Source organism: Oncorhynchus keta, chromosome 4 (assembly GCF_023373465.1).
Source record: "Oncorhynchus keta strain PuntledgeMale-10-30-2019 chromosome 4, Oket_V2, whole genome shotgun sequence".
In the NCBI taxonomy this organism is placed as follows: domain Eukaryota; kingdom Metazoa; phylum Chordata; class Actinopteri; order Salmoniformes; family Salmonidae; genus Oncorhynchus; species Oncorhynchus keta.
The window spans coordinates 18,921,214-18,941,098 of NC_068424.1; the positions used below are offsets into that span (position 1 = coordinate 18,921,214).

The 19,885-nt window shown below is 44.7% G+C and overlaps 1 protein-coding gene across 6 annotated transcripts in view; it reads left to right on the plus strand.

Moving 5' to 3' along the window:
- Positions 1–384: 384 nt before the first annotated feature.
- LOC118370331 (ras-responsive element-binding protein 1) overlaps positions 385–19,885 on the plus strand; it is a 78,693-nt gene continuing 59,192 nt past the window's right edge. For 3 of the 6 annotated variants that reach the window (XM_052503342.1, XM_052503343.1, XM_035755291.2), the window contains exon 1: positions 386–835. Coding sequence is in view for 1 of the 6 variants with exons in the window: in XM_035755291.2 (XP_035611184.2) it covers positions 796–835 (40 nt within the window). In the remaining 5 variants the exon portion in view is untranslated. Of the gene's footprint in view, positions 836–7,912; positions 8,059–19,885 lie in introns of those variants that run through there. The other 3 variants (XM_052503327.1, XM_035755294.2, XM_052503333.1) reach the window with 3 other exon arrangements.

The following is a 19,885-nucleotide window of genomic DNA, read 5'->3' on the forward strand; positions in this document are numbered from 1 at the left end:
TGTGCAGGCTCCTACCAGCTCAGCTGCATAGAGGGGAGGGAATGTTTGTCGGCCAGTGGTTGATGAGTAAAGGCACAGGGAGGGGTCTGTATCCAGAGAGGAGGGCTTGGAGGAATGTGGGAGTATGCCAGCACCAGTTGAAACTAAATTTAACAATTTAAACTAGTTAAATATAGTTTGCTTATGCATCCATCACTGGATCCTGTACCTACTTAAACATGATTTAATCATTACACTTACTTAAAAGATGATAGGTGTGTATTCGTGTTCGGCTTTTATTTTATAAAACGCATATGTTCATCGTTCAAAGTTGCCCCATAAAGAAATGTTGATCAACAACAAAGTTCTAGAACTTTAAAGGGCTCGAGTTTCCTCGACGTGCACTTCCTCTCTCGACAAGTTTTCATGTTGAGGGTACCACGCCGCTCGATAAAACTTTTTGCTCTTTTGAGACCCCTCCTGTAGAGATGCTTACTGGCTTAAGTTTTGTGGAAGCAGCCTCAGTAACACGTCCCCTTGGAGACTAGCAGGAGCAACACGTGATGCGTCTTACTTATCAGGTTAGGGGAGAGGAGAGAGCTGCGCTTTGGGGACGGTCAGAGAGGATAGCGAAATAAGTGTTTTCCTCTCGTCTCTGGACTCTTTCTTCTATCTTCCTTTTTAGGAATTTGGAAGAAAGAGGGGGGAACAAAGTTGTCGAACTTTGCACATCCTCAGAAACGCCATTTTGATTCCTCTCCGGAACAACTTTGCAGCTTCTTTTTTTTTTCTTAGCCCATCATCACCATCATCAGTATGTCTCGGCGTAAGCAGCCCAACCCCAACAAAGTCAAACGTAAGTACCTAGCTAGCTTATCGGCTTATTCTCTCAATTCTGCCTTATTTGTCTGGTTTAGTCGATATGTGATGTTAATTGCGTGTTTGGCGAAGTTTACAGTTGTTGTGACAAAGTTGTAAAACTTCGAAAAGCGACGTGGATAGGATAGTTTTCTCGACTCCCATTCGCTTCCTAGTTTCGCTGAGGATCTGATGCTCATCCATGATTAAAACGCCTGAGCGATGGAATTTCTCTTCCTTATATGATTATTCGTAACCGACGAGGTTAAGTTACTTATCGCCACTTAAAATTAACAGAAATGGTTGGAGTTCTAACTTCCATCATCGGTAACGTTTGTTTTAATTAAGGGGGCTCGAGGTGGAGGTTCAAAGTCTGCTAGCTTGCTAACTAACCGCCTGTTGCTCCGCTCGAGCATCCATATCTTCAGTGCACTTTGATCGAGCCTAGCTACAGCTTAGTGGCCATGTGTCGGTATAGCTAGTTAACGTCTTGACAAGGTCAAAATGTTTCGAAACTTATTTGTTTTTCAAGAGTAGCCTGTGTGTTAATTCGATTTATTCAATGATTCGATATCATTATTTTTTTCATTGTTCAGGAAGTAAACATAATAGTTATCCGTACTCATCACGCCGCTTGTTATCCTGGTATATATTTGTCCTAATAATTACATCACTAGAATTAAGAACGTCATTATTTGTCTTTTCACATTATACAATTATCATTCAGTGATATATGCTAATTCATTTTGCATCATCTACGAGGTTGATGTGTAAAGTATTTCTTGGTGATCATTTATGGTTCTTTTTATTTTTTGTTACTCTTTTAGACGCTCAAAAGTTACTCAAGTAAAGTGAAGAACTGATGCGTATTTGTCTCTGTCTCTTGTGGAACTGCAACGTAGCGAGGGCTGGTTAGATAATGGTTGCTAGGCATTTTTTTTCATTCGTCCCTTGCTCTCGTCGACTACTGTGCGCATGCATATAACCGCGTTGGGTAAAAGTGTAACTTTGTCTCTACTGTGTTTTTCTGTTTGCAATAAGTTATCTGGTGATAGAGAAATTACATGTTGATATTTGCATTGCATACTTTTTTTTGTTGGGGGTTGAAAATAGAAGCAACACGGTTTTAGAGCGTTCGGTGGTCGATGTTCCTCTTCTCTCGAGCTCTCTGACCACTTGGAAGAAGACAAGGAGGAGAGTGCTGATCTGGATGAGCAGTTCGCATTCCATTACGAAATTCTACACTGTAGTCGAGTAGGTCTACGACGAAAGCGGGATCAAACGCACTCATTTTGCTGTAGGGAAACTCGCCATCCAAATCTAGACACTATCAAAGATGGTGGGTTTATTTCAGATGAAGAAATACTGAAGTGTGAATAGTTTAGTTGAATGTGTGATGAAACTAACACCTCAAGGCAACACGAGGGGACGATGATGATAATGATGTGTGTGGGGGTAGTAAGCAGGATGCGTCAGTTGACTTAATTGCTTGAAGTGAATTGAGGAAAGCCTGATATAGGCTAGACAACTTTGGTTTTAAAAAAGTACTTTTTCTGTGGTAGAGAAAGATGAGTCTGTCCTGGTTTAGGGCCTGCAGTCATACTCATGCAAGGCCATGTAAATAAAATGGCAGACTAGATCAGAGGAGAATGCTTTTGCACTGTCTAGAAGACAGTTGGTTTAAAAATAAATAATGTAATCATCCCTCATAAACTATCATGTTCTTTTTGGAGGAAGTTATATAGATGGTGTGATTGAATAAATGATCAACAATTTGGCTAATTGACAACATTTGAGTCAATTGGAGGTGTACCTGTGGATGTATTTCAAGGTCTACCTTCAAACTCAGTGCCTCTTTGATTGACATCATGGGAAAATCAAAAGAAATCAGCCTAGACCTCAGAACAAAAATTGTAGACCTCCACAAGTCTGGTTCATCCTTGGGAGCAATTTCCAAATGCCTGAAGGTACCACGTTCATCTGTACAAACAATAGTATGCAAGTATTAACACCATGGGACCAGGCAGCCGTCATACCGCTCAGGAAGGAGACGTGTTCTGTCTCCTAGAGATGAACGTACTTTGTGCAAAAAGTGCAAATCAATCCCAGAACAACAGCAAAGGACCTTGTGAAGATGCTGGAGGAAACGGGTACAAAAGTATCGATATCCACAGTAAAACGAGTCCAATATTGACAACCTGAAAGGCCGCTCAGCAAGGAAGAAGCCCCTGCTCCAAAACCGCCATAAACAAGCCACACACAAAACAGATGGAATCATGAGGGAGGAAAATTATGTGGATATTTTGAAGCAACATCTCAAGACATCAGTCAGGAATTTAAAGCTTGGTTGCAAATGGGTCTTTCAAATGGACAATGACCCAAAGCATACCTCCAAAGTTGTGGCAAAATGGCCTAAGGACAACAAAGTCAAGCTATTTGAATGGCCATCACAAAGCCCTGACCTCAAACCTATAGAACATTTGTGGGCAGAACTGAAAAAGCGTGTGCGAGCAAGGAGGCCTAGAAACCTGACTCAGTTACACCAGCTCTGTCATGAGGAATGGGCCACAATTCACCCAACTTATTGTGGAAGGCTACCCAAAACGTTTGACCCAAGTTAAACAGTTTAAAGGAAATGCTACCAAACACTAATTTATTGTATGTAAACTTCTGACCCACTGAGAATGTGGTCAAAGAAATAAAAGCTGAAATAGATAATTCTCTCTACTATTATTCTGACATTTCACATTCTTAAAATAAAGTGGTGATCCTAACTGACCTAAGACATGGCATTTTTTACTAGGATTAAATGTCAGGAATTGTTCAACTGAGATTAAATGTATTTGGCTAAGGTGTATGTAAACTTCTGACTTCAAATGTAGTTGATAAATGATCAATGTGGAATCACACTTTAAAAGAGGAGGTCCCTTTGTATGTCCTCAGCTCTCCACCCTCCAAGGTCTCCAAATCCACTGCATTATTGGTACTCATGACCCTTGCCTGTTGACAAAATAGACTAGCTATGGGTCTCAGTTAGGCCCAGGAGTTTGGAGGCAAGTCAGTTTGAACAGTAAAACAAAAAAATCTTGATGTGGGATGCATAGAGTGCAATAATGTTTGATTTCATGTGATGTTGACCAGTTGTAGGTAGTTACACACGCCAGAAGGCTAAAGGCATCTTTATGGTTTAAGTTTGTTGGACTTGGATCTTACTCCAGCAAGAACGTCTTACTTACTCTTTTGGTTAGAAATGGCAGTTTGACTGCATGCCATCTTGTGGTGTTCCATCTCTGCAATTTGATGTGATAGGCTTTAATGTAGAGATGTTTGTTTTGTCTTCGGCCTAGATGGTCCTAATAATAACAATGTCATTATACACAGAGTACAAAACATAAAGGACACCTGCTCTTTCCATGAGATAGACTGACCAGGTGATTTCACATGGAAACTATGATCCCTTATTGATGTCACTTGTTAAATCCAATCGTGTTGACGAAGGGAAGGAGACAGGTTAAATTGAGACATGGATTGTGTATGTGTGCCATTCAGTGTGTTTGGGCAAGACAACAGATTTAAGTGCCTTTGAACAGGGTATAGAGTACCACAGTGTGGTATGCTATTTATTAGGATCCCCATTAGCTACTCTTCCTGGGATCCACGAGTCATAATGCCCATAAAACCTAGCTGTCAAACAAGGAAATGGTTCCAATAGTTTTTCCACCATTCATTTTTCCCATAGGGGATTTTAGAAACACCTAAAATAAGGGCTGTGTTTCGTGTAGGTTTACCCTGGCGTACCGTTTTGATAACTGTGTAAATCTATCAAGGACAAGGGGCCCTTTATCAATATATTCACCTATTTATCCCCCAAAATGAAATGCTAATTAGCTGCTAATGTGGTGATCATAAAGAACTACAAATTCTATAATGATCTGGACGAGATTGCCGCATCGAAGCGAAAGGTAAGAATCTCTGGATTAACTATCTAATGTTAGCTAAATTTAGTAATGAGCAAATTGGCTACATTTCTTTTAAATTGACAATACTGTGAACTGCCTTGTGCATGTTTTAAATTGACACAATACCTTTTAGAAAGCGTGTCAGCTAGAAATAATAATAATAATAATATATGCCATTTAGCAGACGCTTTTATCCAAAGCGACTTACAGTCATGTGTGCATACATTCTACGTATGGGTGGTCCCGGGGATCGAACCCACTACCCTGGCGTTACAAGCGCCATGCTCTACCAACTGAGCTACAGAAGGACCATGACATGACATGCAGGGATTTGCAGTTTTTCTTGATGTCTCCTTTGATGCTTATTAGTATTTTCGGATCTGAGAGTAAATGGAGCCGACTATATTGATAAAAGTCACTTTGTCTGAGAGAGATTTACATGGTTATCAAAACGTCACGCCAGGGTAAGCTTACATAAAACACCGCCCTTATTTCAAGAGTTTCTAAAATTCCCTATTGGAAAAATGAATGGTGAAAGAATGATTGGAACCATTTCCCTGTTTTGACCGCTAGATTTTATGGGTATTATGGCACCTCCACTGTGAGGCTCTATGGTAGTTGGTGCCAGGCCCGCAGGTTTGTGTCAAGAACTGCAACGCTGCTGAGTTTTTTTTTTACACTCAACAGTTTCCTGTGTGTATTAAGAATGGTCCACCACCCAAAGGACATCCAGCCAATTTGACACAACTGTGGGAAGCGTTGGAGTCAACAAGGGCCAGCATCCCTGTAGAATGTTTTTGACACCTTGCGAAGTCCACACCCTGATGATTTGAGGCTATTCTAAGGGTAAAGGTGTGGGGTGCAAGTCAAAATTAGGGCTGGTTAAAGAATATAAGTAAATAGGCCACTCAAGGGAATGATTAGTCCAACTAAACACTTGATAAAATCCAGATGTGAACCATGGATTTTCTAGCATCACTGAAACGATAACACAAGTAATTAGGAGTTTGGGTAAGCTAAAAGGACAATCATTTATATATTCTTTGACAAAAAAACAAGTCCGCCGATCAACATTCCTCCCAATAAGGTTTGGGCCAGACGAGGATGTTGTGAGCTCCCTCTAAGAGAGGTAATTAAGAGCCTTCACCCCCCTCCAATCGGGTCCCTTATGCTCTCATTAGCCCACCATTTAACCTAATAATAACCCACCCATACCCCCAAAGACACCTACTTAAACACAATGTCCCCTGATGGCAAGCCGACAGTCAAGTCCCTTCAACAATGCAGGGCATTGGTATTAGGCCCCCCCCCCCATTCTTTCTCTTCTCTCATTTAGCTGTTAACCTGTTGTTCTCTCTCCTATTCCAATGATTTAGCCTCAGAGATGTATGGGTCGAACCCCCCCGGGAGACACAGTCAAAATAAAAAAAAGTTGTGGTATTAAGACACTTTCTCTCTCTTCCTGGTGGAGATGGGTTGTGGTTTCCCCAAGGGTACAAATGGGTTGGCCCTTCGGCTCCCAGAGCTATTTTTAACCCGCCTTTTTTAGATAAGATTAAGTTCCATCTCCTGGCCGGCCAGTGGGGCATGGAGGGGACACAGGGACTTACTTGTAGGTGCAGGAGGAGGAAGGAAAGAGGGAACCTGAGGAAGATGGTTTCCAAAATGGAATCTGGGGTTGGGCCTCACTGTGTCACAACGCCCCTCCCCACAACGCCCCTCTTAAACCATCTTTGCCTCCGGAATTTCTCAAATGTAGGGTACTTGTAGCTGCTACATTGAAAATTGAAGTAATTCACAACGTATTTACTTTGCGATTTTGGGAAATGGCTAAGTTCATACATTTTACGCCTTGATGCAGTTGTTACTAATCATTGACTACTTGTTTAAATATGACAATGCACTGTATTGCACCTCATATGTTACATACCCAACATTATTGATGGGAATGTTGGGGAGGCTCCAGGTACGTGTGGGTGTTTAATGGGGATGCGGTAACAAAGTCAAGTGAGATGACAGAAATTTGAGAAGTGGACAAAGCGGCTAAGTAGGACGGTGTCGGGGCTTCCATTGTGTGCACATAGGCCGCTTTAAAGGGATGTTTTCATTGGGACCGAGGCGGGAATGGACTTCTTTTACAGGTGTGTGAATGTAAGCTGCAACTAACAAACACTCACTGAGGGACCTTAACAGTAGACATTACAACATGTCCCTGGGGTGAGTCCTTAGTTAGCCCTGCTATACTCTGCCTGTGGTCTAGGCCCCAGTGTAAATATAGGCCTAGTGGTGAGGCTCGGTGATATTTGTAGGCACAGTTACACATTTGTGGTATAAGTCCCAAATCTAGATTAATATCACTGTCTTTTTATAGGCTATACTTGGCTGTACAGATGATGTGCAAAGTAGGTCCTAATGTTTGTGGCCCGTCTCTCGAGGTACTATTGCATCACAATGCTGGATTCGGTAAACATTTGGATGAATTGATTGCTGCCATGACTACTACAAGCCACTACTAGAAAATCCATACCATCCATCCTACATTGGTGAACATTACATTTTTTGTTGATGAATGGATGGATGCCTTTATTTGTTGTTACGGGTACTAGGTGACTTATTTTACTTGCAACCCATGCCATTACAACCAGGTAGCACCTTGGTTGTCCAATAGTTCTCTCTCTCTCGTCGATCCGCAAAAGTGTGTTGTTAATATTGGCTAAGTCATCCATCTCACAGGGTGTGTCCAGGGTCTAACTGATAAGCTGCAGGGAGGGAGGGAGCCCTGCATCGGGGTGATGTCTGCCCTGTCTCAGTGCAGAGCCCTACGTGTTCTTTATCCCTCTGCCCAGCTCCGAGCTGTCACTACCACCCCCCCACCACACACACACACACACACACACACGTATACACCACAAACATACACACACCCTTCCCAACCACCGGCCACCACCTAGTCTTCAACCTCCAGCACAGGCTGCAAATAAAGCAGGTATTTACTGTGGGTTCAAAGTCTAGCTCGACGGCTGTGTCACTGATGTGAAAGAATGTCACAAGGAGGAGGAGGAGGAAGGGGGTAGAAAAAATGAAAATGGAGGCTGCAGCAGGACTTGGGGTGAAGCATGGGGGAGACAGGAAGTTAAACTGCCTCCTTTTCGAAGTGGTGGGGGAAGAGATGGAGGAAGTGGAACAACAATGGGTCTGCTCTCCAGTGTTGTCCCCTTCTCCCAAGTCAGCCCGTTTCCAAGCAGCTAGCTCTGTCTCACAGGTGAGAAATAAAGTTTAAAGTCTTTTTTTGTTTTGTTAAATTCTTTATTTGAGTTCTAGTCCATTGACTCCTATTTACCTGCAAAATAACCCTAAAAATACTCTTACCACAAAGTGGACTGTCTTTCCCCCTCCACAAGTAGCCATCTCTCTGTGTCGGCTGTCTCGGAGAGGAAAGGGTTAACACTGTAGAGAGAGTGATGGAGAGGAAAAAGGGAGGCTAAATGGAGAGTGCGCAGTAAGAATGTCTCCAGCTCTTTCGCTGTCCCTCCCTCTCTCTCCCTTTCTGCCTCCTCGCTCTGTCTTTACCTTTCTCTCGCTCTCTCTCCCCCTCTCTCTCCTCCAGCCCCACATCGCTCCCTCCCTCCATCTTTCTTGCTGACTAAACAGTTTTGTCAGCTGGCAGTTGCTCGCAGGCTGAGGATTTGCGATAGCTTCTGGAGGTTAGGGGGAGGGGGAGGGGTGGTACTCACAGGCAGCACTTGTTGCTCACTGGAGCTAGGCAGGGGAGGGAAGGAGGAACCAATGATGTGTGTAAACCCTGGATGACTGACAGGGGGCGCTGTATTGAAGCCACTGCGCAGCCATCTTGGTACTCTTACTCCATTGTAAAAGAAAGATTTTGGAAGCTATATAAATGTATTTATTAATGTCTAAATTCGTTTTTGACAAGTTTATTCTATTACAGACAACTTTAATGCATACTTATAAATGATATGTGAGCTAAACATAAATAATAATATATTCCTTAAAGTATATATTTTTTTAGAGAGTACTAATGTTACTGTCCCCACTACATCGACAAAATACTTAAATACTGTATAATTCCTTTCATTCCTATGGAGGATTGCTCCTACTGGGGAGTGCCAATATGGCCGACCAGTGGCTTCAACGCTTCAATGGCCAATAGATAGCATCAGCAATCCAGGGTTTATATACGTCATTGGGAGGAACAGAGTGAGAGACCGAGGGAGAGTCGGGAAAAAAAGTGAGTACGGCAACCTCATCGTCCAACCAGTTTTGTTTGTGTGTGTGTGTGTGTGTGTGTGTGTGTGTGTGTGTGAGAGATGAGAGAACATGCAAATATAACATACTTTATCATCAACACAGCCAGATTACTGCAATTAAAGTTTTTGAACTTATGGACATAATGTTTCAGGCAAACATTTTTTTTATACTACCTAACATTGTGTGGTGTCTTTAGAATGTAAATAAATGTCTTGAGAAATGTAGTCAAATAAATGGATGATTATAGGCTGTATCTGCTAGTTGTAATCGAGAGAAGGCTCTGTTAGTCTGTGTGTCTCAGACAGTCAGTCAGCTGCACAGAGACGATAAATATTGAAGGAAGAGCTGCCCTAATGACAGCCCACCTGAGCGCTGCATGCTGGGAAAAGATGCCAGTGAGGTCAGAGGTGACTGCTAATATTGTGCAGACGTGCTAATATAGCTTTGAGGCTTCTGACTGAATGTACACATCTATTTCCTGCAGTTTTATATTTTCATTCCTTGTGCATAACTATGGTGGAGCATTTTGACATGCATCTGATTCGTGTTACTTTTAACTCAATGTGTGGAGGTTTAGGCTAACTTCGTTATGTTTTTCTGTATACCTTGGTTTCTGGTACAAAAGAATAAAGAATAAAATAAAAAATTGAAATCCAAGGCAATATTCAAATTTCCTTTGCATTTTAATTGTTAAACCCAACTCCACCTAGGTAATCCCTATTAATCCTGCTAGGCTAGCCCTGTGTAATGCCTCTTCAAAAGGGCATCATTGGAAGAAACACTGAGCTGCCACTTCCTTGTCCCATTCTCACACACACACACACACACACACACACACACACTAGCCGTCTTTCCCTTCATCAGTTGAAAAGGTACCATTTGTTTGTTCTACAAACAGACGGCACACCTTGTCTCCATCGAGACCGGAGCACATGCCCCCAGACTTGTTGCTTGTCGCTCCTCCTTGGCCATGAAAGGAAGTTAGCTCCATACACCTTCACTCACACACACTTTCACTCACACACACACCCCCTACACACACATACCTTCACCCCCCCACACACACACACACACACACAAACACACACACTTTCCTCCCCCCACACACCTTCACTCACCCCCCGACACACACACACCTTCACTCACACCCCCCCACACACACACCTTCACTCACATCACACACCTGAGAGCATCCCTTTGCACAGCTGGGTGGGGGAGGGGACAGGGATTATGGGATGGGAGAGGCTTTAGTGTTGGAGGAGACTGGGGGGGCGGCAGAGTATGACTGCTTGATGTTACTGTTTTTTTCTTTCTTCCTGTTTTGAAATGATTCAGCGCTTACAGCAAGTAGTTTTGAACTAGCCTAGTCCTATATAAATGCACCATTTCTTTCAAACATTTTCAGGAGAGAAACAAATTTAGAGGAAAACACAAGAACTTTTCATTCTTACTGACAGGAGGAACTGTTTGAGTTTCAGTTTTCTCTTAAAAGTCCTCTCTGGTTATTAGACATGCTCTCATCATCAGCTGTGAGACAGACAAACCACACAGACTTTACAAGATGGGGTAATCTCTGTGACGTCGGCTACACACGTAACTCTGTATCATGTCGTTCCACTGGTTATAATTCAACCCCTCCCTGCCTGCTTCTGTCTCACATCACAGAATGAAAATGGTGTCGCAAAAACAAACATTTGCTAATGAGATTAAACTATTTGTTTCGAGACAGCTTTTGATTATGATTGGACAATGGATAAAGATGCGCACTGTTTCCAAAATACCTCCTCCGTCCGAAGCAGAGATGGAGCTGGAGAGGAGGAATGCATAGAGGGGAGAGGGGTGCTTAGTGGGGGGATGGATAAGAGAGGTGTGTGGGGTGGGATAGGTGTGTTCACTCTGTTGATCTGAAGTTAACACTTTCACCCCCCCAACACACACTGGGAGTAGAGTTGATGGGATAGGCTCTCTTCTGACATGCCCTGGAGGCAGGGCACACAAAGGCAAAAACACGGTCCTTTCTCTGGGTTGAAACCTGGCCTCTTCTCCCTCCACCCCCCACAACAGGAGCAGCTCGCTCCCACACAATGGAGGGACCTACCTTTAAAAGCTTAAACCCTGCCCAGACAACACTGGTTATATATAGGCCACACCGCCACCCATCTCACGGAAGGTGTACACACAGGACCACTTTTTACTTTTTTAGCCCCCCCTTCCAGTCCAAATATCACCAGCAAAGACCCTATATCATCCTCCCCCATCACTCTCCTGAGCTGTGCTCTTCCCAGCATCCTCGGCTTGGCGTGAGGTCGCGGCACCTCCTTCAAAGAGGAATTATAATTAACCAGCCATTCAGACCAGTCTGCCAGCCAGCCCTCCTCCTCTCTGCCCCCCACCCTCAGGTACCAAAGTTCACCAAAGTGGAATCATAAACCCCGTCCAAGGAGAACATTAGACATCTTTCACAGCTCTCCCGCAGGCATTGGTGCCCAGTTGAAAACCAGGTTAAGGCTTTCCTTTCGAAAGAGCAGCTGCATCAGGACAAAAGAGGAGACTTTGACCCCTTAATGTTGCTAACTACTTTCCACTGAGATGAGTGCACTCCCTCCTAGCTCTTGCTCCTTCACTAGGCATTGAACAGTAGTTGGCCAGTTTTGTCTTTGTCCATCATTCATCCTTCCCTGTCTACTGACAAACGCTTTGCTTGTTATTTGTCGCCAAATACCATCAAACATCTTCAGTCCTCTGAGTCATCAAGGCGGTCTCAATCAACACCATCTCTGGAAGATGATTCCATTTCAGGTCCGTTATGTCCAGATATGTCTCCACTTTCTTATCTTTTCAGAGCAAGGTCACCAAGCTTGTGATGCAATGACTCAGTCAGCCCCCTCAGTGTTGAAGACTGTAACAGTGTAGCAATGCCCCGGAGACGGGAGTGTTATGGCCCCGGAGACGGGAGTGTTATGGCCCCGGAGACGGGAGTGTTATGGCCCCGGAGACGGGAGTGTTATGGCCCCGGAGACGGGAGTGTTATGGCCCCGGAGACGGGAGTGTTATGGCCCCGGAGACGGGAGTGTTATGGCCCCGGAGACGGGAGTGTTATGGCCCCGGAGACGGGAGTGTTATGGCCCCGGAGACGGGAGTGTTATGGCCCCGGAGACGGGAGTGTTATGGCCCCGGAGACGGGAGTGTTATGGCCCCGGAGACGGGAGTGTTATGCTCATTGATCCCTCTAATGATCCTAATGGAGATAGACTTGCATGTTGACAATTAAAGGCTCTAAGGAATTGTGTTGGTTTACGTCTGTACCGCCATTTGGTTTGTTCGGTCATTGATGTATTTTGTTGCTGGGACTTAGCATTAGTGTGTCATTTATCAAGATTAAGACTACTTAATTCTGTCAGTGCAACTTTTTTGTGAATATTCTTGACATCATATTCTAAACTCAGCAAAAAAAGAAACGTCCCCTTTTCAGGACCCTGTCGTTCAAAGATGATTAGTAAAAATCCAAATAACTTCAGATTTTCATTGTGAAGGGTTTAAAGACTGTTTCCCATGCTTGTTCAATGAACCATAAACAATTAATGAACATGCACCTGTGGAACGGTCGTTAAGACACTAACAACTTACAGACGGTAGGCAATTAAGGTCACAGTTATGAAAACTTAGGACACTAAAGAGGCCTTTCTACTGACTCTGAAAAACACCAAAAGAAAAATGCCCAGGGTCCCTGCTCATTTGTGTGAACTTGCCTTAGGCATGCTGCAAGGAGGCATGAGGACTGCAGATGTGGCCAGGGCAATAAATTGCAATGTCCATATTGTGAGACGCCTAAGACAGCGCTACAAGGAGACAGGACGGACAGCTGATCGCAGTGACAGACCACGTGTAACAACACCTGCATAGGATTGGTACATCCGAACATCACACCTGCGGGACAGATACAGGATGGCAACAGCACCTGCACAAGTTACACCAGGAACGCACAATCCCTCCATTTGTGCTCAGACTGTCCTCAATAGGCCAAGAGAGGCTGGACTGGTGGTTTGTAGGCCTGTTGTAAGGCAGGTCTACACCAGGCAACAATGTCACCTATGGGCACAAACCCACCATCGCTGGACCAGACAGGACTGGCAAAAAGTGCTCTAAGTTGATGAGTCGCGGCTTTGTCTTACCAGGGGTGATGGTCGATTTGCGTTTATCGTCGAAGGATTGAGCGTTACACCGAGGCCTGTACTCTGGAGCGGGATCGAGGGTGAGGGCCCGTCATGGTCTGGGGCGGTGTGTCACAGCATCATCGGACTGAGCTTGTTGTCATTGCAGGCATTCTCAATGCTGTGCGTTACAGGGAAGACATCCTCCTCCCTCATGTGGTACCCTTCCTGCAGGCTCATCCTGACATGACCCTCCAGCATGACAATGCCACCAGCCATACTGCTCGTTCTGTGCGTGATTTCCTGCAAGACAGGAATGTCAGTGTTTTGCCATGGCCTGCGAAGAGCCCGGATCTCTATCCCATTGAGCACGCCTGGGACCTGTTAGTTCGGAGGGTGAGGGCTAGGGCCCCCCTCCCAGAAATGTCTGGAACTTGCAGGTGCCTTGGTGGAAGAGTGGGGTAACATCTCACAGCAATAACTGGCAAATCTGGTACAGTCCATGAGGAGATGCACTGCAGTACTTAGTATCTGTAACCGTCAGTACATTGACTGTTACTTTTGATTTTGAGCCCTGAAAATAAACGCAGTTGACAGTGAGAGTACGTTTAATTTTTTTTGTGGGTTTGTAAGTGTGTGCTGGTTGTGATGCTGTTAGCCTAGGCCTGACTAGTCAGAATAGTATGCCACCAGAGACATTTTGAGATGGAGGGACAATGTCAGGGATAAATAGAACTCTGAGAGGGAAAAGAAGACTTCTTTCTCATGTCATTCTTTGCTGAGGAAATGGGCCATCCCACAAGACTGCAAAATCTTTTGGACTTCCCCTGAACAGGAAATGGTGGCTAGTGGATGTTTTTCAGCTTTTCATAATTATGATTAGCACTTGTGTGCATCATTAGGGGAATTGTTGTCAGAAGGTGAGGGGAAATAAACTGGTTCAGAAAGAAGTAGTTGACAAAGAGAATAATCAAAATCTAGTCAAAGCGTATCCTTTGGGCACTCCCTAAGCCAGCACTTCTATCCCAGTAAACATTCACTTTTTCTTTATCAGGCCTTGTGCTCGACGAGGAGGCACTTTGCTCAGAGCCTTGAGGCAGGTATCAGAGCAGGAGCCTCCTAGATGCTAACATGTCTAGCATCACTATAAAACTTGGAAAGCAGAAACAAGCTGGCTGTCTTTGTAACTGTTCCTTCCTGCTCCATTCTCCCCCTCCCATAGTGTGTTGGGGGGGTGACTTTGAACACTTTCAAGCCCTGAAAGTAGCCCATCTAACCCATCCTGCTCTACCACTCAATAATGTCTGACATGCAACAGGCTCCATCACTGCCTAACTTGGGCAAACATTGGGCTGGACAATGAGGATGTAAATGAGATCTTTACACTCAGTCAGCTGAAATGTTACATGTCTTTTATTTCCCCACACAACACTGGGCAGAAGACCAGGGCTCATTGTGACCAGCCTCTGATGTTCCGACCCCTCTCGGCTGTAGGGGTCCCTCTGTTTGGGCCACAGACTCTAATAGTTCTACGCATTGTGTGCTGGTGGGTGTATTGGTCATGCTTTCAGAAAATTATTAATCACTTGTCTGTTTTTCTTGCTTTCTTTCTTGTCAAGGCTTTCTTTCTTGTTAAGACTCCATCTTAAGAATCACAATTCTAGACCTTAGATGATCACTTAGATGATCACAAGTACTTTTCAAAAAATGTTTTTTTTATGACACTTGTTGGATGGGTGTACTTTACCATAAGATGGCAGTTTATTTCTGTGCCCCCCCAGAAAAAAAACTGCTCTGTGAAGTTCCAGCATCTCCACCTCCCACCCCACCCTCCAGATGAATCACTCCCTTGTAGGAGCTCATGTCCCCAGGCAGTAAGGCAGGCAGAGAATCCATGTAGTGAGATCCCAGCACTGCAGGAAGAGGGGGAAAAAAACAATGTGACTCTTATTTCAGAGGGGGGTGGAGGAGAGAGGGGGGGGGGAGGCAGACAAGACATGATGTGATGCTGCTGCTGTGGGAGTCGTTTCAGTGTAGCTGTGCTGCACGGCCGGTCATATACCCCCGGGGGCGCCATGGACCCCCCCCCCCTGCTAGAAGTTGTGAGAGCCCCCTCCTACCCCCGCTCGCTGTCATTCACACGTGCGGTTCTAGGAAAACAGCTGGCCGCGGAGTACCTGATTGGGCAGAGAGCAAGGGGGCCGGTGCCCATGTGGGTAGGAGGGGCTTAGGCACTGGGCGGCTCAGTGGGTGAGTGCGAGCTGGTGACGGAAAATAGTTGGCCGATGTTGTCTGGCCTTGTACTTTGGCCTGCATCCTCACTTTAGAGTGTTAGGTCATCTAACATCAAGAAGCCAAATAAGGGGTTGGAGGATGGGGAGGGTTGGAGGATGGTGGTTAGGTGTAGAAGGACCGATACAGATAATACCTGGTGGTGCCTCTGCTGAACTGATCCATCTAGTTTTACACTTTGCTAAATGTTGGCAGACACACACACAGAGAGAGGCAATCCTCTACAAGGAGGAGGGAAGAAATGGTCTTGACAGCCACAAATCGTGTGTGTGTATGTGCGCCCGCCTTAGTCCCCAGCCCAGATGAAGGGTGTATTCTTCTTGGCTGTACAAAGAGCTCCATTATGGTGAGAGTGGTGAAGAGGCCTATCCTCCCGACCTGGGCTGTGGTTCCTCTGCTGGGAGAACCCCCACCCCCCTCCAGTGGTTTGTCCTGCTCTGTCTCCTCATCAGACATGGTGGCAGGCAGACAGACAGACAGACAGACAGATAGATGATGCTTCATGCTCCAGTTAAAGAGCATCCCAGACTCATAGGGATGCAGCATTTTAAACACAGAGACCAAGTAGTGTCAAAACATTTCACTCACATTTCACTCACTGCATTTCAAGCAGTTATTGTGTGAAATGACTTATTACAAATGTCTGAAGTGGCATACTTTTTACATCTGACAAACAAGTAGACCAAACTCATCCCAGCTGTGTATATTCACTGTGTACACAGTGTTATGTATTAAGATGAACGCTACTGTCTGTAACGACTGACTGTGAATGGCTGAAATTATTGTCTGCTTTTTAAGATCTGACACACAAGCAGTTCAGATGACTACATGGGTTGGGAGATGCTTTGGGTGGGCTTTTTTATTTTTTTGTGGTATGCCTTTGCGCATAAGTTTTCATGTAGGATGGGCTAATCCATGTGACGAGGGTGTGAGTCTTGTCTGAGGGACTTGGTGTGTTGGGTAAGTCCAGGCTTAGGCAGGTATGGCATGTATGAGCTTGTAGGCCTGAAGGCAGCCCCCCCCCACAACCTACACTCTCACATATATATATATACACACACACACACACACACACACACACACACACACACACACACACACACACACACACACACACACACACACACACACACAAGTGCTGAAAGACTGTGAGGGTTTGCGTTTGCGAAAGACAGCGACACACCCAAGTGCATTGTTGTAACACTGGGGATGTTGTTGAACTGAGCCCATCTCTTTTCACTTCAATCTCCCCCAAGATGTTATGTGCCTCAACTGTTGGTGTGTCACCATTTTATGAAGAATCTAAATAGTCATAGTTATTGGTGCTTGGCTTCATGTGGATACAAGGCGTCCTGGACCGTATGTGTAAACCTCAGCAACAAATGTTGTGGGTTGGTGTCGAGTTGGGCCTCATGGCCTACTTCGGGTGAATCGAAATGCCAACTGGAGGATGCCCCATATGCAAATAGGAGCAGACCATCCCATACAGCCTTAATGAAACAAAGTGCTTTTACAGGCTGTTCTGCTGTTCATTGGCTTGGAATACTGATACGGTAGTCAATGCCTGTTGGTAAACGAGACTATTAACTGACTTGAACTTAACAGGCCTTTTTAAGAGCTGCACATAAAGTGTGTGGAGCAGAGCAGCATTAATACAGCAGGCTCTGTTGTTGGATGTGCTGCTACTAGCTGCTGTGTGTGCGTGTGCGCGCGCCCCAGAATTTATGGAGTGGGGCTGTCACTGCCGCCCCTGAATGAATGTGCCATTTGTTGCACAGATAGACAACTGTCAGTGGAGAGCAGTCCAGGCCCACTGTGTCCTCTGTGTGGAGAGAGAGACCCATGTGACTGATAACGGGGAGGTATACTATTTTTTTGTTTTGTTGTATTGATGACACAAATAAAGTTGTGGAACATGAAGTACCAGTAAGAGCTAGACTCATCTTTACCACAGACCTTTACCGGCCCCAAAGTGTACTGTAAAGGTACGTGTGTGTTTGGGGGAAGGGGAGTGGTTGCCAGAGAGGAAAAATGAGCAGAACAGGATAGGTAGCAGACAGAGAGATGGATGGGTCTCCGTCTCCCTACATAAAAGTATCTGCTAAATAAAGGACTGGGAGATGAACATAACAAAGGGGGGGTTAAAAGCGTACCCTTTCTGCTCACTGCTGTGATTTACTCATGGCGGAGAGACATGCCAAATAAGTAGCTTGCTAGCAGGGGCTATTTATTCTCAGCCTGTTGGGGATGTCAAGCCAACTCTCCCCTACATCTATCTGGCCTTCAGAGAAGACCTTGCTTCATGTTTTGATAAAGGTATAGGCTAAGGCAACACAAGTACACACACATACACAGCAAAATAAACTCAAAAGTTATCTCTTTGGAAAGTAATCAGTCCCCTTTTTTTCCATCACTTTTATTTGTAGGAATGTTTTTAAATGAGCATTTGCTTGTAACTGTAGTGTAGCTGGCTAGCTGTTATGTGTTTGTGGCACTAAGGGCACATGCACTAAGGGCACATGCAGTACATTGCAGCCAGTTAGCTATCTGGTCGGTGCGGTTGGTTGGGTCCACGCAGCTGTCAGTGGGGCTGCATGGGATCTGTCAGGACACAATCTACATCTGCACTCTCACTCTATGTAACTGGCACCCACCACAACGTCTGTTTGTGTGGGGGGGGGGTCTGTGTGTGTGACGTCAATATAGCCTAACTTACATAAAGGTATTTTTGTGTTTGAGTGTGTTAAACTCGCAGTGATAGCCTAGCTTTGTCAATAGAGTAGTAGAATAATGTAGGATAATCTGGTTGTCGTTATCTCCCCCTACATATTTTCAACTACTGAAGATGTGGCTGAAATAGGAGCTTATCATGCCCCCCAACACAACCACCCCCACCCCACCCTGTGCTCCCAAGTGGCGCAGCGGTCTAAGGCACTGTGTCACTACAGTCCCTGGTTCGAATCCAGGCTGGATCACATCTGGCCGTGATTGGGAGTCCCATAGGGCGGAGCACAATTGGCCCAAAGTCGTCCGGGTTTGGCCGTCATTGAAAATAAGAATTTGTTCTTAACCGACTTGCCTAGTTAAATAAAAAATAAAAAGCAGGCTCATGTGAGCCTGTCAAACAAGACTCTACTCTGGAGAGTCAACACTCACTCCCCAGAGTGGCCTTGCAGCAGACCTCCATTCCCAGCCAAGGCAGCATATGTCCCATTTAGGGCTTGAATAAAGCCCTGTCTTTTCTCCTCCAGGAGAGAAAGGCCCCCAAAAGTCCCTGGCTGTCGCAGGCACCTGTGGCTGGCTGACAGCTGAGCCCCTGTGTTGCCAAGGACCCTTGTTTCCAAACCCTACTATGCCACCCTTGATCTGTGAAGTGTGTTTGTGCCGCTGGGCATCTTGACAGCTTTCCTCTGAAGCATCCAGTGGCTTATAGTCTTGTTTTTGTGTTAGTGAAATGGTCTACAGTGCCTTCAGAAAGTATTCACACCCCTTGAGTTTTCCACATTTTGTTGTGTTACAGCCTGAATTTAAAACGTATTAAATAGAGATTGTGCCACTGGGCTACACACAGTAACCCATAATGTCAAAGTACAATTATTTTTTATATATATATTTTTTACAAATTAATAAATTATAGTGTCTCGAGTCAATAAGCATTCAACCCCTTTCTTATGGCAAACCTAAATATGTTCAGAAGTAAAAATATTCTTAAGTCACATACGTTGCAATAATAGTGTTTAACCAATGCCTCGGTTTTCCAATATCTTGCAAAGAAGGGCACCTATTTGGGCAACCGGCTGGCCACAGGTTGTGTGTCTAGTAATGCCTCTAGCACTGCGTTTTGACCTCTTTGCCACTCGGGAGGCCCAACTATCATTGCTTTTGATACAAAGCCTAGAATATACTGTATGGTACATTTTCCCATGCTTTTATCAACCATACTTTTATCCATAATTTTAGCATTCCACCATTGGCTAAGTGAATCTTTTTATATGGGAAGTTATAAAACAATCTGGGCTGGAGGCAGAATGGTAGCAGATGAACATGCAGTCTGTCACTCTTTCATAATGGGCTTTAGGTTCAAATGTGAGACGACATGAGAGAGACTCTTTTTACCTCACAAGAACTGCAATCTCTACCCACCAGTTTCTCAGTGGGTTTCACAACTCTTTTTTTTCAGGAGTCACATTGATCAGTCTTCTCACAGTTCATGAGACTTTGTTTGTAAATGTTGCATCTCTGTGTGTTCTCAGCTTTGAGAAGGGGAACCTGAAATCACAGCGATCAAGTTGTTTCTCCCTGGTGTTGGATAGAAGGAAGTGTAAAGAGCTCCGTTGCCGTCAAGTTTTTCTCTGATATAAAAACACACAAGGAACT